Raw genomic sequence first — 27,820 nt, 5'->3', positions numbered from 1 at the left:
CTAATAAGCTTAACTTGCCCTGAAGACAGTGGGTGAGAATCTGTGTATTGTTGTTGTGCTTCCAAAGAAAGAGATCCCTGGCTAACTCCGCAGTGACAGAGTGTGAGTGCCTCCTTGTTTCGAATATAAGCCAAAGCCGTCACGTTGTTGTAATGAACCGCAATCACCAAGTCTCGAGTTACTGCGGCAAAATGTTGAAGAGCCAGGTGAATCGCTTTCAACTCTTACAGATTTATATGCAGTTTCCTCTCTTGAAGGGACCACTTCCCTGACACTTCCAATCCACCTAGTGTAGCTCCCCAACCTAGGTCCGATTTGTTGGAGAACAATGAGAGGTTTGGGTTTGGATGAGATAGGGACTTCCGTGAGTGGAACCTTCCTTTTACGAGCCACCACTGAAGATCTTCTTTTATTTCCTGTGTGATGGGGAATACGAAGGAATCTGAAAGAATCTTCTTGTTCCAACTGGCTTTCAGAAAGAACTGCAAAGGCCTCGCATGCAGTATCCCCAAAGGAACGAACATCTCTATAGAGGAGAGAGTCCGTAGCAGGCCCATCCAGCCATTGGCCAAGCAGGTCTGAAGACTCAGAAAATGAAGGACTTCTTTGGGTGCATGATAGTATTCTCTTCTCTAACAGAAAAATCGGAGAGTCTAAAATGAAGGACTTCTTTGGGTGCATGATAGTATTCTCTTCTCTAACAGAAAAATCGGAGAGTCTACCTTCATCCCCAAATAGACCATCGTCTGAGAAGGGGCTCGTTGGGACTTTTCCTCCCCAACTCCTGGGCTAACTGTAGGGTTCTGAGAAGGTCCTTCATGCACTTCTTCTGGGATGATGAACATAGGAGCCAGTCATCCAGATATTGACAAACTTTCACGCCCATTAGCCCTGGTGAAGACTTGAGGGGCTGTTGACAACCTGAAGCATAGAGTCCGAAATTGTAAAACTTTGTCCTGAGAACGTCTTTCATGTCTATCAAGACCATCCAATCTTTTTGGGTACTTGCAGCAAGAACTGAACTGTTCGTCTGTGTCCTGAACTTCGTGGTTTGGTTGAAGACATTCAGACCGCTTACATCCAGGACCAGCCTCCAACCCCCGGAGGTTTTGGGGACTACCAAGAGGCGATTGTAAAACCCCTCCGATGACAAGTCTTCTACCACTTCTATAGCTCTCTTGTGGAGAAGAGCTGTGACTTCCTTTGAGAGGGCCAAAAAAAACTCAGAAACTACCAAGTGCGCCTTTAAGGCGATGGGCACAGGCGACAAAGGTGTACTCTCTTTGAAGGGAATCGAATATCCTTCCTTAAGAACCTGTAGTACCCACTATCGATCTGGCCTCCCACAGTCTCCAATAGTATGTGAGTCTGGCGCCCACAGATGGAGGACTGAAGTCTCACTTGCTTGAGATTGGTCTAGAAGAGGACTTCTTGCTGATAGGGCGAACTGATTTGGGATTTGTGCGTGGGCGTGAGGAAGCTCTTTCTCTGTTACCTTGAAAGGGCCATGGCTGGAGAGGAGGATTAAATAAAACAGCAGGTGTTTGGTTAGACTATCGTTCGCTTGGACGACTGCCCAAGCAAGTCTTGAGTAGCCTTTTGCAATTCCATAGCTACCCGCTCTAACGTCATTCGAGGAAAAAGGCTGGTACTGTCTAGATGAGTGAAAAGAAGAGCAGATCTTTGGGACTGTGTCACCCCTTCAGTGGTAAAAGAATACCACATGTCCCTTTTCTTTAGTATACATGACATAAAAGAGCAGCTAACTCCTGTGCCCCATCTCGAATCGCCTTGTCTGCACACAACAGGACTCTGAGCCAGTCTGCATGTACAAATACAGCAGAAACTCCCAAGGAAGGAGCTTCCATGGTTGTATAGAATACATACCTCCTTTTGGAACACCGAGAAGGAGGAGAGCAAAATACAGCTTTGCCCATCTCCCTCTTCTCAAACATCCAAGAATCGATCCCCGACAATGCTTTCTTGGACAAAATAGAGAGGGCCATTTATGGGAGTCTAGTGTTACTTGAGGATTGATGTAACAAGAACGCTGATCCCGGGGAAGAAGGGGCCGTGGTGGAGAAATATGTTGGGAAGCAGAACAGAAAATAATTCAATAATGAGGCATAAGCTGATGAAGGCTGTTTTGGTTCAGGTTCCTCCTCTGCTGAAGATACAGCAGAAAACGCCAAATCTTGTGGTTCCTCTGGTTTCAAAGACGAGGGTCCTTCAACAGTTCCAGGATGTTGTCCAAATGTTGGTGAATGGGAAGCAAAGAAGAGTCTTGGGGTGCTGATGTACTTGCAGACTTCACGCGATCAGGGACAGGTGAAGAGGATACGGCCTTGGGGATCTGACACACAGAAGGCACCAAAACAGGTTGACCTGCAGCAACAGAGGTGTCTGAATCTGGAGTCTCAGACTCGTATCCCAATGCTGGAGAGCTGGGAGCCAACGGGATGTCTGGAGCTACAATGCGAACTGAACCTGCAGCAGGCTTATGAGCCACTGGGAGCTCGGATCCAATGGGAGAGAGAGATCCCACAGAGTACTTATGAGCCAATTGGCGCTTGGGAGCCTATGGGCGCTTGGGAGCCAATTGGCGCTTGGGAGCCTGTGGGCGCTTATGAGCCAATGGGTGCCTACAAGCCAATAGGCGCTTAGGAGCCAATGGGAGCTCGGCGTCCAAAAGGAGCTCTCTGTCGTCCCAATAGCTGCAAGAGGGTTCTTGATCCTTATGGCGCTTGCGAGGTACTGCTGGACACACACCAGCAACATGCCTCTTCAAAGGCCTAGAAGACTTCTAAAAATGTCGACCGTGTCCTTTGGGTTCGAATCCGAACCACTGGAAGATAAGGTGCGATCCAACTGGACACCTTTCGAGCGTTTGGTTGCCAAAACCTGGGAAATAGCAACAGCTTTGGCTGAGGAAGCAACTACTCTTGGGCAAACCCCACCAACCTCCCTTGGACTTATGGTTTGCCTCCTCCCAGGTGCAGGGGAGTCTGACAGGGACCGAATTTAGGAGATCCGTAAACGCCTTTCATAGGCTGTCTGTTGATACCTGGGACCAGCAACAGGCTTGACTGAGGAAGCATCTACTTATGGGCAAACCCCACCAACCTCCCTTGGACTTACAGTTTGCCTCCCAGGTGCAGGGGAGTTTGGCAGGGACCTCCGTCTAGGAGCATCGGTGGGACGAGTAGCCACCCCCTCCACAACACTAACCTGGGTGCAGGCACTAGACTTGCACCGACACTTGCACTCTGATCCTTATTTGTTTTTATCCATCCGAGCTTTGAGACTGGTGATGGCACTAGGTTCAGAGGGAAGGAAGCCAGGTAACGGAGTTGTAGGGAGAGTAAGAGAAGTAGGAATCGGGGAACAAGAAGTCAAAGGTGTAGAAAAAGCCAGTTTATGGGTAGAGGACACAGAAGCTCTAGCCTCGGCTCTAGCAGCCACTTTCCTAAGCCTAGCTTTCTCTAATTTATCCAAATGACTGGTCAACACTTTCCATTTACTTACAGCCCCATCCTTACATTCCTCATAAGTCAAGTTGAGGGAACATACTTGTCCTTGGCAGTGAAAACAAATAGAATGTTCGTCATATTTAAATGAAGTCAACCTAGTACTACAGCCTTTGCTGCAATACCGGTTACTGGTCACACTCGTGTTTGACATAATAATAAAAAAAATTGAAAAAAGGCTAAGCTAAGCTAAGCTATGAAAATATAGCTCAGAGGCTACCAAATGAAAGAATACTTCACCAAATCCTTCGACAGACAACCAAACCATCTGGTGAAACTACTCCTGAATTAACAAAACACAGCTGCTGAACAACCGATGTTTAGTCATCAACGGCAGAAACAAACTGAGCTCTTTAACTACGTTGTACCTATTCTTCCCTAAAAGTGGGCGGGGCACTTAACTGCACCAAAACAAAAGAGTGCTACCGTGAATTTTCAATTCTTAAACTGCCATTTAAAGTAGAAACTATAGCTATGTAATTACTTGGTAAGTGTCATATATAAAACACCATCTTACTGGGTAAACAAAATACATACAATAAAAAAACCAGTGTAAAAACACTTACCGTATCAGTTCCTTCAATCTTTTCTGGTTGCTTACCAAAATAAAATTGTTTCTTTCCAGAATAAATTTCATAAATTGTTTTCCCATTAAAAACAGCAATGCGTGGCCTATACTGCTGAATTTTTACTTTCAAAATTTTGCTTCCTGAAAGAAAAAATTATATCCTTGAAATACTACATCAAATCCAATTGGTAAGAAGTGAAGTATTTCAAATCATGATTCCTTTAACTGCATTACAGAAGCCTCAAAATAATTTAAAACATTTATGTTTCACCTCTACTTGTACTGTATTCTCCCATCACAGATTGTACTTGCTATAAATTCTACAGTTCTTAGTCTTATTTGCTTAGAATTCCAAAATGTTGGATACTAAAATATAAAATAAAAAATAACTTTTATTTCAAGCATACAAACAACAACTTTACTTGAGCCTGAACATAAAAGGCAACACAGACAAAATAAATGTACAAATGTTGTTAAAATCTATTAAACACAAATATGTTTACACCAAGATGATGATATGGTTTATCTCAGAGGTGGAAAATCCTCTTCATGTGAGGATCCTCCCTTCATATCCCTTACTCTCATCCAGTACGAAAATTAGTTCTTGGACTAATGCAACTACAGTAAACCCCCCGTATTCGCGTTCTCATGGTTCGCGGACTCATGCATTTGCGGGTTTCTCTGTGGAACATATCTAGCCATTTTTCGCGGAAAATTTGCCCATTCGCGGTATTTTTCACTAAGAAATATTCACTAATTACTGTATTTTCATATAATTTTCATGAATAAATGCACTTTTTGTGATAAAACTATTAAAATACTCAGGTATAAGCATTTTTACAGGGTTTTTCTTGGTTTAAGCTATCAAAATGGGCAGTTCTAAAGTGTTTTTAGAGGGTTTTAAGCATTCATGATTTGACCTATTCGTGGGGTGTGGGACACATCCCCGCGAATACAGGGGGTTCACTGTATGCTCCATCCTGGGGATGGGACAACCTAGCATAGAACTCTGATGTGCCTGTGAAAAAACACTTATTCATTCGTTTTGAAAAAATTTCATCCTCATATAATACAAAGTACTACATTACTGATGCTGACTTTAGGTGAAAATGCAACTGAAGTGGAGAGCAGTTTTTCTACTTAACTATATCACTGATATGGGATATTTAAATTTAAAGTTATGTTTCAAGGGAGATTGCTAGCTTGTGCTGTTTCACCAGGAACTAGCAAACTGATTATATATGAAAGGAAAAGGAGTAAGGTGTTGGAACCATTGACCAGATACCAGCCTGGAAACCCCACAGACTGCATTATGTGACTGATAAAATAAGATGGGAGTACTGAGATAATCATACTGAGACCAGAGCCAAAAAACATAATGAGGTATCTGCAGGTTATGTCACTTCAGGAGATACCACCGAGGGTTGTCCGCTCTTCCTCTGACAGTCTTCAAACTGTCCAGAAGCTTGTCAGAGCGAAAAGATTTTCAAGAGCAGCTGTAGAGGCTATTGCTAGATGCAGACATCAGTCTTCTTGCCGCGTCCATCAAGCCAAGTGGGCAGTCTTCCATAGATGGTACAGCAGACATAAAGTCTCTTCTTCTGAGACATCTTTCTGAGGACCTCTAGGGGTCTATCATCTTTCACCATCAAGGGATATCGAGCTATGTTCACCTCTGTTTTTAAGCACTCAGGTCTGGATTTGTCGTCTAACCCGGATCTTAATAGCCTCATCAAGTCACTCGACACATCCAAGCAGAGGAAGGCCGACTCTGTCTCTTGGAACCTAGACGTAGTTTACAGGTCCTGCTTTTGAACCCCTTCGGTCTGCTTCTTTAACCCTTAAGGGACTGGATAAATGTATATCAAGCACACCCCCAGACCGGGCAAACTTTAAGGTTGGCCAATTTAAGAAAAAGCACATCAATGGAAACAGGAAGATATGCAAATGCAAGGTGTAAGAAAAAAAATTCTAAAAATTTTTCCTTACCTTCCATGGGAAGTTGAAAGTGACTATTTACAACCCTGTGTGGGGCCTCTTTTACAAGATACTCATAAAAATATGCTAATTTTACCAAGTTATACATGTTTTTTCTAATAATTTATTTTATTTTGTAAAATTATAATTACAGCTCACACAATATCATAACCGATATGAACTAAAATCAAATTCTGAATAAATTTACAGTAAAATATTTATGAGATACACTGAGATGGGGAGATGTAGTAACTTTTTACAATTATAGTTGACAAACTATCATAAAAGATAAGAACTGAAACCAATAGCAATCCTTGGGTTTATTTATGAGCAAATAAATAAAAAGATGTCATGGGATAGAGAGGGGCAATACATTCTCCCATCAAGTCTCAAGGCATACTGATTCCCCTCTGTCCTGTGCTGAGCTATGACAGTTGCCATAATTCACTTATGGATCTTTGAAGTGCTTTGAACATCTTTCCCGCTAAATTCATCCAAATTATATGGCACGTAATATTAATACTCATATGAGTTAGCCTGTACATCTCTCAAAACCTGCTATAGATACTCATGTGATGGTGCCTGTCCATTAAGGGTTTAAGGAACCTCACTCGGAAGACTCTTCCACGTCGCTTTGGCTACTGTCAAGCATGTCAGTGAGCTTCAGGTCATCAATAAGAGGGTAGGATTCTCTCTGGGAGCCGCAGTGTGCTCATTTACCCATGGTTTCCTAGCCAAGAATGATGGGCCCGTCCAATTCCTCGGCCCGGAAGAAGAAGAAAGGGTTCTTTGCCCTGTTAAGGCTTTAAGGTATTACCTGAACAGGACCAAGAAGATCAGAGGGCCATCCAGCAACCTCTGGTGTTCTGTTAAGAATCCTTCCCGTCCTTTGTCTAAGAACGCATTGTCATTCTTCTTGAGGGACCTGATTTCCGAAGCACATTCTCAGATTCAAGAGGATATTTTGCCTTCACAGTTAAAACTCGCAACCTCCGAGCTGTCGCTATCTCGTTTGCTTTCAGACACAATACATACCTCTTATCTATCCTGCAAATAGAACTTCGCATAGCACTACCTGAAGGAAGTAGAAACAGTGTTCGAGAATTGCAGTACCTTGGGGCCATTGTCAGTGGCTGGCATGGTATTGGGGGAAGAAGCATAAGAAAACTTTTCTCTCCTCTATCTCTTCGCCTTGATGTAGGGTGTTAAGTTTTGGGGAGCCTAGGGGTACTATGTACCTGGAGTACCCACCAGTTCTTAGTGGATGGGTAGTGGTTTTTTATAGCATTGTAAGTGACAGCATTGTCTGGCTGTGTTATTCTGGTATTGCACCCAGGGCAAGGGTACTTCTGCATGCTTTGCTAGCCACTGGTCATATCCTTCGTTGTAAAGCTCCCACCTAAGTAGAGGCAACCCATGGCTTTACCGCCACGCCACTATAGGATAAGATGAGCACCAACCAGAGGCAGCATTCGCTTGCAGTAGCTCTCTTACCAGGTAAGGAAGCAACAGGCATTGTATAAATGCTAAGCAATTTTTATATTTAAAAGTCATTGCCATTCCTTAAAGTTTTGGAATGAAATACAGTGCCCACCCGTTTTTTACGCATTTCACATTTCCGCATTTCATTTTGTTGCGGATTTCTGTGGAAGACATCATTCACTTATCTGTGGGGGAAACTTCACTAATTTGCTTTTTTTCATAGAGCAACACAGTGTATTCTTAATAATTACTGTATTTTTTTATTAAAATATATGTATGGGAGATGGTGAAGACTAACCACGTTTGTATGATAAATAAATTATTTACCTAATAATAAGAATTAATTTTTAAATGTTAATAAGATTAACAAGATTAAATAATAATAATAATAATAATAATAATAATAATAATAATAATAATAATAATAATATATTGTAATAAAAAAATTTTGCATTTCTATAGTAAATTCTGTGAAATTTTAAACAAACAAATACATATTCCCAATCTTTCCCAAAGCTCTAAAGGGAGAGGGGAGGTTGGACCTGCCATATATGTCAAAAATCTGACCGCGACCCTTCATGGTCAGATAGTTGACGTATATGACAGGTTCAACCTCCCCCTCACTTCAGAGCTTTGGAAAAGATTGGGATATGTATTTGTTTGTTTAAAATTACACATAACTTACTACAGAAATGCATAAATTTTCTCTCTCTCTCTCTCTCTCTCGATATTTAAGGGTAAAATGTTTAAGATGACTTTGAAATTATTTTAATAATATCATTTCAAAGATTAATAACAACTTACTGTAGTTAATAATTTTTTTATCAGTGTATTTGTACGTAATCACGAAAACACTAACATGACAATTACATAATTAACAAACCTAGCATTCTGTTTGGAGGTACGTACGTGTCCCATTGATCTAAGTACCCACGTATTTTAGACATGCTCTATATAGTAGTACTATCCTAGAATGCGTACCTGTACAGTAAATATCATTTTGGGATGATTGTTTTGGGGTGTATTTTTGTTTTAAATATTAAATTGTTTTAGTATGATAATTTAAGGTATATTTTTGTTTAAACTATCAAATTAGGCAGTGAAATGTTAAAATAGGCAGTTATAAGCATTTTAGTTTAAGGGGTACAAGGTATTTGGCAGTTATAAGCATTTTTACTGCATAAAAATGGGGGAGCACTATACGTCCATTTATCGCACCTCCATTCAATATGGGATTCAGCTATGTAATTACTTGGTAAGTTACTTATATGAATATGATATTTTCATAATAAAATTAAGTTTCATATATACTTACCAAGTAATTACAGAATTGAAGCCCACCATCCTCCCCTCAATGGACATAAGGGCCAGGGGCATCATTAAGGGGGGGCAGGGGGGGCAACTGCACCCCCACCTCAACTTGCCCCCCCTCACACCCCCAAGCCTCAACTTGCCCCCTCACACCCCCAAGCTCCAAGAAGTAACAGCAGCGGGTTTTCCATTATGCCTACCGAAATTCAAATGTGTCACCACATTAAGGTCTGTCTGTCTGTCTGTCTGTCTGTCTGTCTGTCTGTCTGTCTGTCTGTCTGTCTGTCTGTCTGTCTGTCTGTCTGTCTGTCTGTCTGTCTGTCTGTCTGTCTGTCTGTCTGACACAATGTTTGTTTGTCTGCCTATTTTGCTGAAATACCTTGCTCATATGGCTTCAAAAAGCTCATAAAATAGCTCAAAATCAAAAAAACTCCCGGCTGGTTAGGCTTGCTTCGCTCACCAAACCATCTTTGCCCCCTCCCCCCAAACAAAAATCTGAAATGATGCCCCTGATAAAGGCACAAAAGAATTGAGCTCTTCTGCTTGGTTGTTCCTACTCTTCCCTGATAGTGGGCAGGGCTAGTCACTCACATGAAAACAACTGAAGTGCTAACGCAAATTTTAAGAGGCTGCTGCACGAGTTAGAAACTATAGCTATGTAATTGCTTGATAAGTGTAAATGAAACTTAGTTTTGTTATGAAAATATCACTTTGATAAACAAAAATCTGATCACCTTTAAAAATGAGAGTGCCATCCCCCTTGTTCTACTCCAGAATATCACCTACAGGCTAACCTTATATGTAACTGTCTCGGAATAAAATACCTGGTGCAGGTAAAGTATCAAAGTATGCACACTTGGGTAACTACCTTCAGAAATAAGAGGTCAAGTAAAATGCAGCCAATCTGATATTTTGTTAAAACTCCTGTTTACCTTTCAAATGGATTGAAGATCATGGATGCACACAATCTCTTATGCATATATTTTTCGGTCACAGAGAAGAACAGAAAACCATTTTTGTGTATACAACCATAATTTACTTAACATCACTATGGGAAAACCTTCCAAACATTCAACATTCCAAACAAAATGCTTTTGTTTTTGCCTCTTGTCCTTTTTCTAATGTACAAGAACCCAACATGAGCATACGCTAGCAAAAATGGAAAGTTTTACAGAACCTTGAGATGAAAATGCCCATCTTGAGACTTGAATTTGGGAGGAGTGGTAGGAAGATGAGATTCTTCTCTACTACATAACCAACCATACAACTCTATGACTCTATCTACTTGGCCTGGTAAAACTAGAGGGTGGAGGGCATGGAGTGTTGGAAAGTATCTATAAGTCTAGTCTTAAAAGCATCTCTTAGAAGGCAAACTGGATAACCTCCAAAATTGTAAAAGATGTAGGGTTTCTAAAATTTGTTGGATTACATTAATGTGAGGTTCATTTTAACTAGAGCAGATAATATGGATGGCTAAGTGCATGCCTGACACAGGAGAATTATTACAAAAGCAATTGGTAAGATCTTTTTTTGTGCTATGTCCAAGAAAATGACATTTTGGAGCACTGTAAGCATTGGACTATTGCCATCTTAGAGTCAAATCTTGAAGGTTACTCTGAGAGTAATAATGGAAAGGTGGAAAGGACAAATTAAGCGAGTAGTTTAGGCTATAGGGAGGAAAGGGTAGAAGAACGTGATTTTTCACTCCAAAAGGCAACACAGACCTGGATATAAGTTCTTTAGATTACAGAAAGTCTTTTTATATAGTGAAATGCTAGGAAGAATACGGGTAGAGGGTTCAGATAGTGAATTGATATAAACTGCAGCTTTTATACACAATCTTTTTTCAAACACCCATTATTGATACAGGCAGTCCCCGGTTATCGGCGATCCAGTTTTACGGGGCTTGTCTAGTGACGAAAATCACCAATTTCTGCGTATCAGCGCCGTTGATCGGGTATTGGCGCCGATACATACCTAACAGAGGTGCTAATAACCGAAAATCAGCACCGATAAGCGCCAAAAATTGCCGAAAAAGCCCCGAAAATAGCCGATTTTCGGTTATTGGCAATTTTCAGTTATTGTCACGCTGTCAGAATAGAACCCCTGCCAATACCTGGGTACTGCCTGTAATTAATTTTAATTTGCAACATCTATTTCCCCACACACACACACAAGTTTTGAATTCTTGAAGACAGAAGAGGAACAGCTAGAATTAGCCACTGGGTAACATAATGCATATACACACACACCTCTGACCCATCAACAGACAGAAATAGCTAACCTCATTCTTTCACATATAATTCATAAAACAGCCAGTACAAGGGGAATGGGAGGAGGACACATCACTATGTGTGAGGAAAATAGTTTGCCGATTGTTCCCTTGGTGGTTTGTTGCCTCCTTTCCTGTAAGTTTTTTTTTTTTGTGGAAGGAGTTGACGTTTGTCTCGGTGACTTTGACAGCGTCAGTCAAGTCCAGGGCAGCAGCAAGTCAGGTTCTTTGGAGCAGAGAACTGGTTTCTCGGCAGCAGAGCAGCAGGGAGTGCTTTGGATGGGCGACAAGTATTGCCTACCTGTTGTCTTAGGCGGGAGGTGGAGGACCTCTTTGTCTGTTAGTGTGACGTCTTCCCTGATGGCAGCAAGAGGATGTTTTGATGGCTCAACTGTTGTTGGTCATCTGTGTGAGGATTTGTTCCTTCGGCAGCAAATGGCTGTCTTGACAGCTCGATCAGGGTTATCTGCTTGTGGATGTGTTCCTGTTCCGCAGCCAGTGGCTGTCTCGATGCCTTGACCATGTTCGTCCGTTTGTCTGCATCCTCGTTGATGGTGGTGACCATCTCGACTACTCTAGGGGTTTGTCTGTTTTTGTGGTGTGCTGCTTGGGTGGTATTTATTTTACTGCTCTTGTATTTATTATGCTGCTCAATTTTGTATTTATGCTGTAATATTTATTTTACTGCTCATGTATTATTTATTAGGCTGACTGTTTTTATTTTATGCTGCTGGTGTATTATTTATGGTATTATGCTGTCTGTGAATTGTTTATTGATTATTGAAGATTTAATTACACGAGTTTTATGTTGCCGCCTGTTATTTGTAATGTTTATTTAATTGGTCATTTTAAGCTTCCTCTCCTGGACCTGACTCACTTGTATGTAATGTAAATTAGTATGTACACTCGGCAAGGAAAGGGAGGATACAGTTTTCATTAGATTTCGTTTATCGAATTTTAATTTTTTCTTACAGAAAACACATAATCTCGGTAAATTTACTCTAGAATATGAAAATACAATGCAAATTATATCATATATGTTAAATCAGCAAAACAAAAACGTTCAGATACTTAAAAACACCATGGATGTCCGGAGTAATCAGAATTTCTCAGATGACTTCATTCATAGAGATCTAAAAGATAGTGTGTGGATATCTCGGTGTAGTACTGTTTATCAGAACAGCAATATTTACTCGTTTTCCGTTATGAACAGGCTTATTATTGCATCATCATACGAGGTAATGATAATTTCTTTAATCTTTACACATTCATATTTGTATTTCACGGTGTTAAAGGTCAGCTGGAATTAATGGCAGTAAATGTTGTGACAGCTAGGGTAGGTTGACCAAATCTATTTAAACCCGCAAGAGTGTTCTCTATGATGTGAGGGGCAGCGCGGGAACTTCGGCGGGAAAACAAGTAACTGGATGTTTCTTGACGTTGCCATAGTTTCTCTCTCTCTCTTTATTGCTAAAACATACTATACAAATATAGTATCACTCAGTCTCTAAAAGAAAAAAAATATTGAAATGAGTAGCTCTACATATAGGCCTAGGCTTACACAACAGCAACTCTCTCTCTCTCATCATAACATTGCATTCGTTCCTTTATTGTTCCCCACGTTTTTCATTGGACATTGCTCAAATTTAACTCTTGATTTCATTATGGAAGATCGTGTTTCCGATTATGTAAGCATTCCGTTCAATGTGGTGTCATAAATTCATTTGTGTAAGGTTACTTGGTAGGTTATGTTGAAAAATGTTTATTTTGCTCAGAACTGTCGCTGCAAACTAAAACTTGAACGAATACTGTAAAGCTTACTACTGCATTTAAGTATCAATGATTTCAGAACCATAGAATATGACTGAAAGTTATAGGTCAAGCAAAAAACAAACATAATAAGACTGAAGCTCCTCCCCTTTCTAAAGTTGCCAGATGTCGCATTATTGTGCAATATATGTCCGAAGATTTAAAAAAACTGTATCCTCACTTTCCTTGCCAAGTGTACAATAAATTAATCTTAAGACTGTATTTTGTGGTTTTGTTCTGCTCCTTCTTTGCTTGTCACCTTTCGTCAGTCATTCCAGCCCAATTGCTTTTTTTTGTTTTGAACCTGCTGGTCTCCGAAAGACGAGATCATTATACTATGATAGGTGAATTATAAACCTGAACTGTTTCTTAGGCTGGGGAACAAAAGAAAATTATCCCCTGCTACAAGGAGGTTCTGATGGGACAGATAAAGGTCAGGGATCAAAAATTCTATAACAACTTGAAAGCAGAGAAATGGTTTGTGTCATGGATAATTCAACAAATGGGCAAAAAGAATAGCTTACCATTCAAGTGAGATCAAGCTGGTTGTGACCCCAGAAGTCCACATCTAGCTTACCATTCAAGTGAGATCAAGCTGGTTGTGACCCCAGAAGTCCACATCTAGCATACCATTCAAGTGAGATCAAGCTGGTTGTGACCCAGAAGTCCACATCTCCAAGATGAATGATGGATGAAATAAAAATAAAATCAAAAGGGGGAGGAAGAACTATATAACATTTCTTCCATCAAAGGCAGACCATGTCTTGCTGTTACTAACAGTCTTAATAAACAGACACCTACATCCTTACACATAACATCTCTTCCATAAAGCTTTGTAAAGGTACAAGAAATTTCCATGTCCCTGCTCTTACTGGCAGGCATTCCATGGGCTTACATAAGCTGGATATGATGTTGGTTTTGAGAGTAATGGTACCTGAAGGGGAACCCTCAATGAGGCTGATGATCAGATGACACATTATAAAGGTATCTCATCACTAAGCTAACATCAATGGGACCAGTAGTTACCAAACTGGTGAGCCACTAAGTGGTAACAAAAAAATCGAAGAATCCAAATTTTTCCTGATATTTCACACACAGACTCTTACACCTCTTGACTATATTTTCAGAAAATTTTATTAAAAAATTCGCAATAGTTTTGGAGTTATGAGCCAAAACCGTAACCCTACTATCACTGAGAAAATTACATTTTTCGTATAATGTAATGATAACTTCAGTATATCGGTAGTAATTTCAATTTAGCTATCAAAGAAAAATATCTACATGCGGCATATGGCAACTATATCCTACGCAAGTGCATAGAGGCTCTGTTGGGTGAAGGAGTGTACCTACTTGGGCAATCAGTGGCAGCTCAGCTCTCGACGAAGCAAGACGTCGCGCTGCCCAACCTCGCCTGTGTTTTGACACACTTTTCATTCAGTGCGCTTATATTACCTTGCAAGTCAATTTTTTGTATTTCTCTTGGCTTTGCAATACTTCTTTGTTCAGAAGAAACCATGCCGAGACCAAGAAAATTTAAACAACATCTACGTTCCCAAAGAGAAAGGAAGAAATGACGTCATGAAGAGGGAGGCATCCAAGAGAGAGGAAAGAGGGGGGACCAGGAGCCTAAATATATAAAATATAATTCAATATACATAAAATAATAATCACAGATAACACCAATATGATATAACATATCAAATTTGTCATAAAAACCTCAGTGTGAGACAACAAGCAAATTAATCGACAGACAAGCGGAAAATATCATCATAAAACTTTGGAGGCTGATATCTCAAAACTAAAGTTATCGACCTTCAAATGGAAACTCAAACGTAACGAATTCACCAATTCACCTATCTCAATGAAACAAAAAGCAAATGAAAGCTAAATAAATTGTCTACAATATTATAGAGTTTTTTTTTTATTTTGCCCCCAAAATATTTTTGGGATTTATTTTTCCACGAAATCGATCCAAGATTTTTCAAAAATCGAAAAATATTTGTAAAAAAAAAAATTTTTTTAAATGCCTTATTACTTTATTCTAAAGTCTACCACGTAAATTTCAGCTCTTAGGTTGCAATAGTTATGGCTGAGTTTTTTTTAAAGAATTTTGGGGGGCAGGGGTACCAGCAAATGGGAGGGGTGAGAAGGAAAATATGAATAATGACCTTTTTGCTATACATAAACTACCCAATGCCCAAAATTTCAAACTGATTCATGCAAAAAAACCAGTTATTAATAAAAAACCAATTTTTTCAAACACTCCCCCTTAAAGGGAAAAACCAAGATTGAAGAAACTGAATGAATTCTTATAAGTTGATTAATATGGCTTATAACAAGTAAACTTATCAAGAATTAATCTATAATACATAATTATGAGCTGGTGCAGACAATCAATCTGCTGGAAAAGAAGTACAGTAATAGGATGTGGGGGTAACAAGACAGAAACCTTGATTATTAGACGAGACCTGGGATACAACAAGGAACAGACAGTACAAAGTACTTGCAGAACATCTTAGGGAGGAGATGAAGGACACAAAGTAGAACAAGCAAGGTCCTCAAGTCTAGACAGTGAAGTTATACAAAGACAGGAGATAGGAGAATACCTGGAAACACATGTGGATGATGCTGACAAGGCATTGGCCTTAGGGTAGTCCACAGAATTAATGAAACATCCAAGGCACAAGATGAATCAGCCCTGTGCTCAAAAAACTGGCCTGTGACATTCTACTGCCTCCATACCAGGCAATTCAATCCTTGCTTTCCAGCTGCCAACCTTGTTGCTTCTCCCATAGCCTTCCCCAAGGTCTCACATTGTCACTACTCTCTTGCTGACACTGCTGCCCCCAGGGGCAACATTACTTCCTCAGGCTGAAAATGCAGCATTTATAGAATGGATTCAGCAGCTAAGGCCAAACCCTAACCTACTCTATACTAAATACAACTGCCAACGGCACCACCATCTGCATCACAGTTCCCTATTGCTCAAGAAGGTCATCATCTCCTCCATGGTGGCTGCTGTGATCGCAACTTCCACACCTAGCGTCACTAACAGGGCCCATCGGCAACTCTGGCTTCAACCTCTATGGTAGTTCCAGCATACAACCCTATCCCTGAAAGGGGATTTTTAAGAAAAGAACCAGAAAGAACCAACCCCACTCCTTGGAGGATCAGGGAGCATTAGCATCTCAAGCCACCACCAAGGGGCCAATGATACCTGCTCCTAGAATAATGGTAACATAAGAGATAGACACAGCAAAGTGAGCCATCTTTCTTGGATTGATGTTGCTCAGAAAGGAAGATAAAGTCATAGCAAAAGTTTCCCACTACCAGACTGAGCCCAGAAGTTTGGGTGTCACCCACTATTCATGATGGCTTCCAGCTTCTCCAGTAATCCCCACTGCACTGCCTGCGTTCAAGAATGGTCTCACTAGCAAGAAACAATCTTGGAATCAGCTTCATGATTTAGGGAACATACACAACCAAAAGGCTGAGGCAGACTTACAAATGGCAGGACTTCCTTCCATTTACTTCCATGAATACATAGAGAATCCCCACCCCAACACCACTTCATCCTTAACTACCCCAACCCTGAGGGTGCATACATTACTGAAGACTTCACCATGCACAACTTGAAGGCAACGTTCAACTCCTCTTTGAACCAGGTGGTAATGATTAGAGGATTTGAAATACGAACCCTTGGATAAAGTTAAGGGCTGTGCAACATGAATCCTCCTTTCCAATGATCCTGGCTTGGGTCCTTCAGTGATCCTCTAAGCCTACCAAAGAAATGTTGGTGGTGGAATTCCTACAGGAAGAAGACAAACCAACATCAAGGGGCTTTGACCTGCCCTCAGTGAATTTGCTACCGTATGATCCTAGGGACATAATTTTGATGATGAAGTCAAGGTATACAAGGGGGTACAATTGACTTAGGGTTCCCTTCATGCATTCCACCACTAGACCAGCAGTTAAGTAGTCATTTGTTCCCTGTAGGACTTAGGGATCCCTTCATGCATTCCACCACCAGACCAGCAGTTAAGTAGTCATTCGTTCCCTGTAGGAGTGCGACACCTTCAAATATTTTTGCAAGGAGTCAATCTCACTTCTGACTTAGCAGGAGTGGGTTCTGAGAAAGAGATTCTCTTCTGGTGGACAAGAACCCATGAACAGATGACCCTGCAAATGCTAGGACGATGATATGTTCATTAGGACAGCCTACATTTTCCACGTATGAAAATTCCTCTACCTTTAAGTCAATATGATGATGAAGAGGGACTGAACCTTCAAGGACTTGTCCAGCCTGCTCTTCACAGATCACCTTTATGAACTTAAAGACCTCGAACCTACATACTCTTCTTCTCCTCAGAAGACATACTACAAAACCTGGGGAGTAAACCAGACAACATAGGCACAAGGGCAGCCATTTTTGACACAAGTCCCACCCACTTTTTGGGAATGGCAACTGGCAGCTCAGAGAAGAGAAAGTCCCACTCAAATGAAACCTGTCCAACAGAAGAGCTATCACCAACAAAGCAACACTAGATGTGTTCTGCACATTGAAAAGCTATACTATACTATTATAATAAATGGGTTTGTATAAACACTTCTTCATTGTAAAACTTAATTTTTTGTGTTTAAAAAATACCACATTTTGCACAAAACTATCAAAATCTATAATAAAAACAAATATAATTAATTAAAGATAAAAAAAGCTATTAAAAGAAACTTGGTAAATTTAAGATTTTACAAACCATCTTGCATTTCTTTTTTAGAAAGGTCCGTTGAACTTCTTGTGGTCCGTGCAACTACATTAGTGAAACCAATACCATACTCCAGCATTCGATAATCATCATATGCATTGAAGGGTTCTGGGATCAACCCTGATAAGAACATACACTTCCCTGAAATAAGACACATGGTTATTCTCTCAGTGCAAATAGACCTTTACAGTAAATTTACCTATAATCCCTCAAAAGTTTACTTACTGATCTAAAACTTCAATGCAAAGTGCATAGCAAATTAATTCTTATACTATACAAAGTCCCAACAATAATAAGTATTAAATCTACAAAATATTAAAATATATAGCTTTCATTTTATTATTGGCTATAAATAATACTTTAGAAATATTAACCCCTTTACCATAGGCAGTACATGAAAACCATACAAGATAAATAAATTCTGCATATAATGGTATTAACTATATATACAGTAGTGCAAATCAACTGATGCAAAAGTAAGAATTCATACAAAAACAGCCAAAAATAAGATACAGAGAGGCTGGAATGAACAAAACTGATTCACTTTACTCACAGAAATGATTGCCAGGTCCTGCATAATGATGTCCTACATGAGCTGCGAAGAGCCCCGGGTTTATGCCAATCTAGGATGGAAATTTAAAACAAATCCTTACCATTACACTACCAAAAAATAGCCAATTCTTGGCAGTTTTTTATTTTTACAAATTTCTCCATCATTATGCATACACAAGGAACTACATACTATCAGGACAGGAATTAATCATTGCTTAAAATAAATGTCTAATTGCAAATACTACATGTAATAAGTAGTAAATATGTTAAGCATAAGAAATTATTTTAAACAAATGAGGCTCTTGTGCAGGAAGCAATCTAGAACAATTACACCAGAATGCTGTATAAACACACTTATCCATTTTTATGCAATGACAACATTCATCTTGTTGTAAGGTATTTCAACCTCAGTGAAAAATTTAATACCTTATAAAACATTCAGCAAAAAAGTAACAAAATAATACTTTGAAATATTAAACCCTTTACCAATGAAAAAAAGCAAAATTTTAATAACAGAATAACAAAATTATGAGTTTTCATTGCTACCTAATAATTAAAATGTGAAAATAATATGGTAATGAAGTGAAAAAAAATAGAACCTTTTATAATGAAATTTATTTTTTAAATACTTACCTCTCTATTATTACAGCTATATTTCCCGTGTCAGGCAAGAGGACGATAGTGTGAACAGTAATAAATTAGTTTGAACCATCTACTGACCCATCCCTTTGGGGTGGTTTGAGTGTCTATAGTTTTCCATTCAGTTTTTTCTTCTGTCCACATGAGTGGGGAGGTGGGGGGGGGGTCATACATAATAGAGAGGTAAGTATTTTAAAAATAAATTTTTTTATAAATTTTGAAATGAATATCCCCAAGAAAACCATAAAATTCACCAAGAATAAGACACTACTTACCTAATGACTAGCAACCATCTGCTGGTACTGCCACCAAGCAAGGACTAATTCATTGGGTAGCAAGACCTCTGAACAATGCTGGAGGTTCCTTGCTAGGGATACCACTCACACACTGATGCAAGTGGGACACATGGCCCTTACCTAATACAACATAGATATCTTCATACTCCCCAAAACTCAACAACTGTTCAGGATATGAGTTCCCCTGCTTGTAATGTGGGGAGAAAGAGCTCTGCACAATTCATGTTGGATTTCCACATCTTGCTGATAGTCCGAGGCAAATACTGTATGGAGTTACACCTCCACTGTGCCACATTGACAACTTTCGCAAAAGAAAGATTCTTAAGGAAAATGAAAGTGGTTGCTACTGCTTGCACACCATGAGATCTTACTTTAAGCAGTAGTAAAACAGTAGTCTGGATTTGTGTGTGCTTCTCTGACAAGAGCCTTGAACAGACAAGACGTGGCATTCTTTGACAAGGGTAAGCCAGGTTTACTAGGGCTGCAAAAAAGGTTGTTGACATTTCATCTGATTTCCCTGGTCCTTTGCAAATATACAGACAGGACTCTGACTGGACATAGGGAAGTTTCTTCCCTAACTGGTACATATCAAAGAGGACAGACTAGGGATCACAAAAGAGCAAGGCTGAGGAAGTGACTTAAAGTCATGCTTGGCCCTAAAAAGAAAGCACTGCTCCTTGGGTAGTAAAGGCTACATGGCATACGAAAGTCTGAAGCTTAATACTCTTTTTGCCAAGGCCAAGGCTAACAAAAACAGGGCCTTCACTGTCAAACCCTTAAGGGAGGTTGTGCTCAATGGCTCAAATAGGGGCATGCATAAACACTTTAGCAGGGACTGAAAAATGTCTGTTGTAGTGTAAGCAAAGTAAGAATTTAATGATGTTATTCATAGAGGCACGGGCGCAGGAAAGCCTTCTAGTGGAGCACCAAGTCCTATACACTGCCCACTGTCTTTGATACAGTGCATTAGTTGACTCCCTTCTGGAGTTAAGGATAGATCTTCTGCATTCCTTTCAAAAACTCCTTGCTTATAAGAGACGGTAGAGTGTCTCCTGGCGGTTAGCTGAAGCATGGGGAGGTTTTGGTGAAACCTCATATCTCCTGGCTGTTTGAGAAGACCTTTCCTTGGTGGAAAAAGCCTTGGGCAATCTATTAATAGAGGCAGGAGGTCTGGGAAGCATTCTCTGCATGGCCACCAAGGGGTCACTAAAGTCATGTGTGAATTCACAGCCATACAAAATTTTGCTAGCAACCTTTGTATAATAGCACAAGTTGGAAATGCATAGAGGACTAAATAAAACCAGTCTAAAAGCACTGTGTCAACTACCCATGCCTGAGGATCCTGAACTGAAGAGCAGTACACTGGCAGGCAATTGTTGAACCTGGTGGCAAACAGGTCCATCATAGGAGTGCCCCATAGCTTCCACAGGTCCTTGCAAACTTGTGGATGCAAGATCCATTCATAAGATGGAATCTGGTCATTCCTGCTGTTATCTACCACAATGTTAATTTTTTCCGGCACAAACTTGAGTAACAGAAGGATCTTCCTTTCCCCTGACCAAGTGAGAATGCGACTTGAAAGGCAGAACAAAGTTTCTGACTTTGTGCCTCCTTGACTGCTCAGATATGCCAATGCTGTTGAATTGTTTGAAAAAAGTGCTACCTTTTTGCCTAGTACCAGATCCTTTAGTGCTTGAAGGGCCTTCCACACTGCCAACTTCTCTTAACTGACTGATATGGAGTTCTCGTTCCTCTGACGACCAAACTCCTGCTACATGCCTATCTGCTGCAACAGCTCCTAAACCTTCTGACGATGTGTTGGAATATAACATGAGGTCTAGGCTCTTCAACTGGAGAAACACTCCCTGCAAAAGCTGAAGTCAATGGTTCCACTATCTCAGAGGGTCCTCTAACTCCCTTGAGACTTGAATTTGAACAGAATCTGGCTGAACTTCCTTGTTCCAGTGCCTCCTGATAAAGAATTGAATTGGTCTCATTCTCAGCCTGGCACCCAGAACCAGCTTCTCCAGTGATGCCATGTGCCCTAACAGGGACAACCATCCTTGGCTGGCAAGGTCGTGAAGGACAGAAATTCTTATAGAATTAAAAGAAAGTTGTCTACACATTTCTCCTTCAGAGAAACCAAGAAATTCTTGGTATCCAGAAGCATTACCAGGTAACACAGGTTCTGAGTTGGTATTACACTGGATTTTGAAACATTTATCAGCCAACATACTTGTCAACTTTAAAAGAGTATCTCTTGCCCTCAGGCTCTCCTCTAAACTAGACTGTTAGAATCAGTCAATCATCCAGGTAAAGAAGCATCTGAATGCCTAACAGGTGAGCCCACTTGCCCAACTGCAATAGGACTCTTGTATAAACTTGAGAGCTGAGGTCAGACCAAAGCAAATCGCCCAAAACTGGTACACATTGCCCTGAAAAACAAACCACAAATATTTCCTTGAATTTGGATGAATTGATGCATGGACGTAAGCATCCATCATTTCCACTGATACCATCCAGTCTCCTTGTTGAATTGCTGCTAAAACTGACCTGGCAGACTCCATGGTGACCGGAGTCAGGCGAACGAAATGGTTCAACTTTGAGACATCCAGTACCGGTTTCCATCCTCCCAAAGCTTTTGTTACCAGAGAAGATGATTGTAGAACCCTGGTGATAAGTCCAAGACTATTTCCACAACTCCTCTTACCCCAAGAGAGCCTATATCCTCCTGCAAGATCTGGAACTTCTCATTGTGGAGATAAGAGGGAAACTCCAGAGAAGAACTGGCTAGAGGAGGCTGGGGAAGAAAGGGGATGCTGTATTCTCCTTCAGTACCTCCACCACCCAGCGATCTGCCTCCAGGTCCTGCCAGACCAAATAAAAACAGGCTCAATCGCCCTCCTACTAGAGACTGGGGGCTTGATGCATCATTTCTTGTCAGGAGTTGGATTATTTTCTAGGAAGCTTACTGTCCTTTCTGAAAGACTGAAAGGGATGGCTTGAGGGACTGGATGACTTACCTGTTTGCCTGGGAGGAACCTTGAAACTCTGCATTGACTGCAGAAGCAGCTGCTGCCATGGTTATGTATGCCTAAATGTCTGAGAGCATTGCAACAAAGGTCTGGTTTCCACTTTCTCAACCTCTTGCAATATTGTACCTCATGCTCAGGTGTCCAGTAAATGATGTAAGGGGTGATGTGCGATAACATCATCCTTCTGGGTTGAATAGACAGAGGGAGCCGAAAAGGAACACATGTTCCTACAATTGACAACCGCATTAGTAAAGGCGTGCACAGACTCCCCAAGGGAGTCTGAAACGGCTCTGTCTAAGCAGCCCAAAAAATCACTGAATCGTTCCTCAAGTGTTCTTTCTTTTGAGGAAAAGTGGAAACAATCTCTCTTGCTATTTTGTCCATGGCTGCTATAGCCATTTCCCATAAAGGGCAACTACCTAGTATTAAAGACATCGCTCTCCTCTTTCTCACAAAGAGGGGAAGAAAAGGTGAAGAACTTTTAGAAGAAACTTTCTGATGGAGCAACTTAGCCACAGTGTTAAATCTGTTCAATGCCAACTTGGCAAGTTTTGGAGACAGAAGGGGATCTGCCTTAGGTTCCAACCTAGCAGTCCTAAGGGACCTTGAATCCTGGAGTACTGTACTAGTTCCTTAAAGAAATCAGGAAAAATGCTAGCACAGACCTTAATCAGTCTGAACAGCTAATGATACTACCTGCTCTTCATCAGCATCAGAGTCAATTTCGTGAGCCTCAGGCTCATTAGAGGGAAATCCTCGGGAAGCAGAGGTGGGGGCAGCAGAACCTACTCCCAGAGATGAAAGGAGTTTCAACTCCTCTAAAAAGGACTTAAATTTGGAAGCAAAAAACCTGTTTCCATACCAGAGGAATCAAAGTTTTCCAGACTATTCACATGGTCCTGCACTGAGATTGAGGTAGCAGGAGGCAAAATTGAAATTCCTGAAGGAGCCAACCTCAAAAAACTTGGCTGAGGGGAAAATGCTCCAGTCTGCTCTGCTATCAAGGCAGTAGCAATCAAAGAAGAAGGATCTGCTTGACTAACAGGTGAATATACCAAACTCCAGCGCTGAAAAGGTGACCAAGAATACCTAAAAGAGGCTCGATAATACTTTGAATCATGCCTTGCAGGCTGGGAAGCAGCCCAAGGCATCCGCAATGTCAAACGTGGTTGATGAAAATGCCTAGAATGCTCAGGAGTAGTCCAAGTCGACAAAGAAGGGAACCAAGGCTGAAAATGCAACATCTGAAGAGAGTGGGAACTACGAGGCAACAGCGCCTTACATGTTACGAATAGAAGCACCTACTTCTCCAATCTGTGTGAGAAACTAGCACTGTCTTACGAGGCAGCAAAAGTTGATGAGAATGCCTAAGAATGGAAGGAGAATGTGGAGAACAAATGCATTCACACACCCTATCGCGACTACTCGCACGATACTCCTCACGTCAGACAAAAAACGTGAAGACGAAATGGCATTATCAGACTGCCTGGGAGACCAAGAGAACAACACAAGCGTCTGGTGCCAGGCAAAAGCCTAGCACTAAGGAAGCGTTCAACATCATGTGAGCACCTGTTGTCAAGCACATATCCGATGGCAAGTGAGCGCCTACTGGTAAGTGAGCACATGCTGTCCAGTGAACGTTCAATGTCAGGCAAGCAACTGCTGTCCAGCGAGCATTCTGTCAGAAGAATGCCTTGGAGAGAATACCAAATCCTCTCGCAAAGAAAAGCTACAGGAAGATCCCAGATAGGGACTGCTAGGAGTATGCAGCCTCCAGCAAGGCTTAAGGGATACAAAATCAGATACTGAGTGAGTGTGCTTATCCTTACCTAGCATATCTACCTCCTGCCTGGTTCCTGGTCATTAACCACTCACTCCACAAACACAGTTATGGGCACACTACACTGTTTGTGTCAGGTGCAGAGCTATTTAACTTGAAACAGTTTTACTTGTATCTTTTCTCTTTCATACTGTTATTACATTCCAGTGCTCCCCCACTTTTTCGTGGGGATAAGCTCCAGAACCCACCCCAGAAATGCAATATCTGAAAAAATGCAAAATTCCCTCTAAAAATGCTTATAACTGCCAAATACCTGTACCCCTTAAACTAAAATTCTTATAGTAACTGCCTTATTTAACAGTTCACTGCCTAATTTAAAATTTCAAACAAAAATATACCTTAAATTATCATACTAAAACAATTTAATATCACTTCAAACACAAATACACCCCAAATCATCATCCCAAAACACCCAAATTCATCTTACATTACCCTCCTACAGCTGTTACTCTTAAGTATATACACCCCTAAAATGCTTATACCTGCCTATTTTAACATTTCATCGCCCAACTTAACAGTTTAAACAAAAATATACTTCAAACTATCATCCCGAAACACCGCAATATCATTTCAAAGTCACCTTACAATATTATGTACCTGCCTACAACTGTTACTCTTAAGTATCCCCTATAATTCAGACACGCACATTTTCTTTTGCCTAAGGTAACTTCGCACATCGTCTACTGTATTGCTCATAATATACGAACATCTTATTGATATTTTGCTGTGCTGAAAGATGATTTTGAAATATTTACTGTACAGTACGTATTTTAGGATAGTACTGTTATACGGAGCATATCTAAAATACGCGTAAAAGTTAAATTTGTTTATACATACAGTATACAGTACACTGTATGTACAGTAGTACAGTACAGTGTATATGTACACTGTGAATCATTTTGATAAAAACCTGTATTTGGTTAAGAACAGAACATGAAAAATACAGTAATATTTACAATTTTAATTGTCTTTAGCTTCACTTTATTTAATATTTCATCAGTATGTTTATTTTAATCCCTGAACATTATCCTTTTCTGCAACAACAACCCCAAAAAGTTAGAGATGTTACTAAAATAATTTTTACTGAAATCTGCTTGATCTTGCCATGCTTATCTTTCAGTGACTGGGTGCCAACCAGTACATGACACACGTCAGGTTGGCCAGAGGAAGAAGACAACGGGCACAAACCGTCTCCACTCCTGGATATACCCTCGTTTCCCTGTACCTCCAACAGTAGAAGGAGTATCACAGGGCATGGCTAGGGTAAGGCTAAAAGGGAGGGAAGGTGTTGGCACTTCCTCTGTCACAAGGGGGAAACTGGAAAAAGGACGACTAAATTGGGCTGGTAAGGCAGCAAGTGTTGAGGAGGTTACCTTCATAAACTTTTCAAACGTAACCCTAAGATTAGCTACATTGGCTTCAAACGTAACCCTAAGATTAGCTACATTGGCTTCTAATTTGCCAAACCTCATATCCTGAACAAGACGGGGAGCTTTGAGAGGAGAAGAAAATTTTGAAGGAGCAGCATTACTAAGAAAACAGGGAGAGTAGATGAGCTACTATTTGAAAGGTTGTGAAAAGAAGAGAAACTCTTACTCCTAACCTCACTTCCTGTCCTACAGTTAGAAGAATCTTTTTCTGTCTTTCCCTGTTCTTATCTGCTTCTCACATCTGCTATACTTTAAATAAACATTCATTACTTCATCTGACCAACAATTACACTGATCGCAGTGATCGTTAAAAAAAAAGCAATCCTTGTTCCTACATTTAACCCATTGGTTGTGACCGTTGTAAACTGAAGAGTAAAGCCGGGTATTGCACCCTCTTACCTTACAGACTTGAAATGACTTGTCTTTCTCCTCTTTGGATGACATCCTACATGAAAAAAAAAACAAACAAACAAATTCAGATAACAATCTAATCGTCAACGAAATCACGTAAACACTCTCCAATGCATCTTCGCAGGCCGACGACATAGAAAAAACAGAATGGAAAACTATAGACGCTCAAACCAACCAAAAGGGATGGGTCAACAGATAGTTCAAACTAAACTATCCTATTCATTTTTTACTTTTCACACACTATCATCCTACCAGTTGACGCAGGAAATACAGCTACTATCATAATAGAGAGGTATGATTAATTTCAAAAATAAAAATTTTTTTGATTAACTAAATTAAAAATATACTGTGTATGCATAACAGACTCACCTCCTGGGGCACAGTATTTCACTTACAGTATTTTCAAACTGCTGATAGAATGACCAGCAAAGTTTCAGTCACAGTGGAAAGAATAGCATACTAGCATGGATATCTTGGCTAAGACTTCCCTATAACCAAGGGAAAGCCCAGTCTTATAATGGTCAACAAACTACTTCCAGCTAGGCTCATTTCAATAAATGTGTTCATTAGATGAAGTTCTTATTTATTTTTTCTTCATTTTCTCCACTGGATAAAGCTGGTAGGGCAATATCCCTTTAGCAATACAATACAGAAAGCAGATAAATGATTTGCCATATTTTACAGCCACTGCTGCACAAAAAGAAAAGTTTTTTGCTGCAGATGCTAATGAAATTAGCAATTGTCACATTCCATACCCTCTTATGTCAACTTACTGCATTATGCTTATGTATTTAGCACTAACAGTCCTAGTAGGAGGGGAGGGAAGGTTCTGCCAAGTGTGTGTACTGTTATGCAGTAGATGGTACTAAAGGCTTTTTACATCATCCCTTTGGAGCCCCAGTGTACTGTCTATGAGTCTAGGTAATGTTAATAATACCAGAATTATTGACATTTCTTTTTTATGACATTCTTTTAAAGAATTTCCAAGGCAAAAGTGAAGCTTTTATATTACTGATATGTAAAGGAGTTGCAAGCATTTTTCAGATTTATCTAGAATTTCCACGTGGTTTATTTATTTATTTCATCTACTGACATAGTAGATGCTTAGTTTAATGTACATTTGAGCATAGTTTTCTAAACAAAAGTGAATCTTGTGTAGTATCATCATTACTGATACGCAGAAGTACTGCATGCATTTTGCAATGTTACCTAGAATTTATACAAGGTTGTTCATTTTTGTACTGACAAAGTAGATGCTTAGTTTATGGTATGTCAAACACTAACAAGCAAAATACATTTTTGTTTCTTTGAAAGTAACCCAATTCAGGAGCACTTAGTGTGTGAACCTAGGACAGTTGTAAGAGATAACCTCTTGATAGACACTGCTTCACCTTACAAGCTCTGCCAGGGCAGCTCTAAAACCAGACAAGACCATCACACCACATCAAATGTCATTGGAATTTCAGTATTTCTGCTGATTTCCAACCCTGTCAGCCCTCCCAAATTCCTCAACACCTTATCATAGACTTGGCAACTGCTGGAAGGCAATGAAAGTACAGGTTGACCATCATTAATCCGGCGTCATTGGGACCTGGAGGGTGCCGGATTAGCCATTTATTAGGCTAGAATACACGAAACCCAGTAGCTAAGCACCTCATCTTATAATTAAAATATCCTATAAATCAGTAAAAGTTGGTTAATAAAGAAAAGACAATTATCAAATAAAGGTAGTGCTCGAGAGTTACGATCATTCGACTTAAGATATTTCGAGTTTACGATGGGGTTAGCAATTAATACCGATGCAAAAATATTTAGAAAATATTTTTAGATTTCGCGCAGGCGCAGGCAGCGAGAGAGACCAACTTACAATAGACCAACTTCTTTTCCTCCATCTCTTTATTCCATCTG

At 40.2% G+C, this 27,820-nt stretch overlaps 1 protein-coding gene across 1 annotated transcript in view; it reads right to left on the bottom strand.

The window, feature by feature from the left end:
* LOC136834727 (uncharacterized) overlaps positions 1-27,820 on the bottom strand; it is a 223,422-nt gene that overhangs the window by 10,212 nt on the left and 185,390 nt on the right. The window contains exons 11-13 of the mRNA XM_067097319.1: positions 18,263-18,332; positions 17,701-17,850; positions 4,094-4,236 (exon numbers count right to left, since the gene is read on the bottom strand). Coding sequence (XP_066953420.1) covers positions 4,094-4,236; positions 17,701-17,850; positions 18,263-18,332 — 363 coding nt within the window. The remainder of the gene's footprint in view (positions 1-4,093; positions 4,237-17,700; positions 17,851-18,262; positions 18,333-27,820) is intronic.

The sequence above is a fragment of the Macrobrachium rosenbergii genome, chromosome 4 (genome assembly GCF_040412425.1).
Source record: "Macrobrachium rosenbergii isolate ZJJX-2024 chromosome 4, ASM4041242v1, whole genome shotgun sequence".
NCBI classification, from domain to species: Eukaryota; Metazoa; Arthropoda; class Malacostraca; order Decapoda; family Palaemonidae; genus Macrobrachium; species Macrobrachium rosenbergii.
Note: the sequence above shows the minus strand (reverse complement) of the source record. Positions and strands in the feature narration are given on the sequence as shown.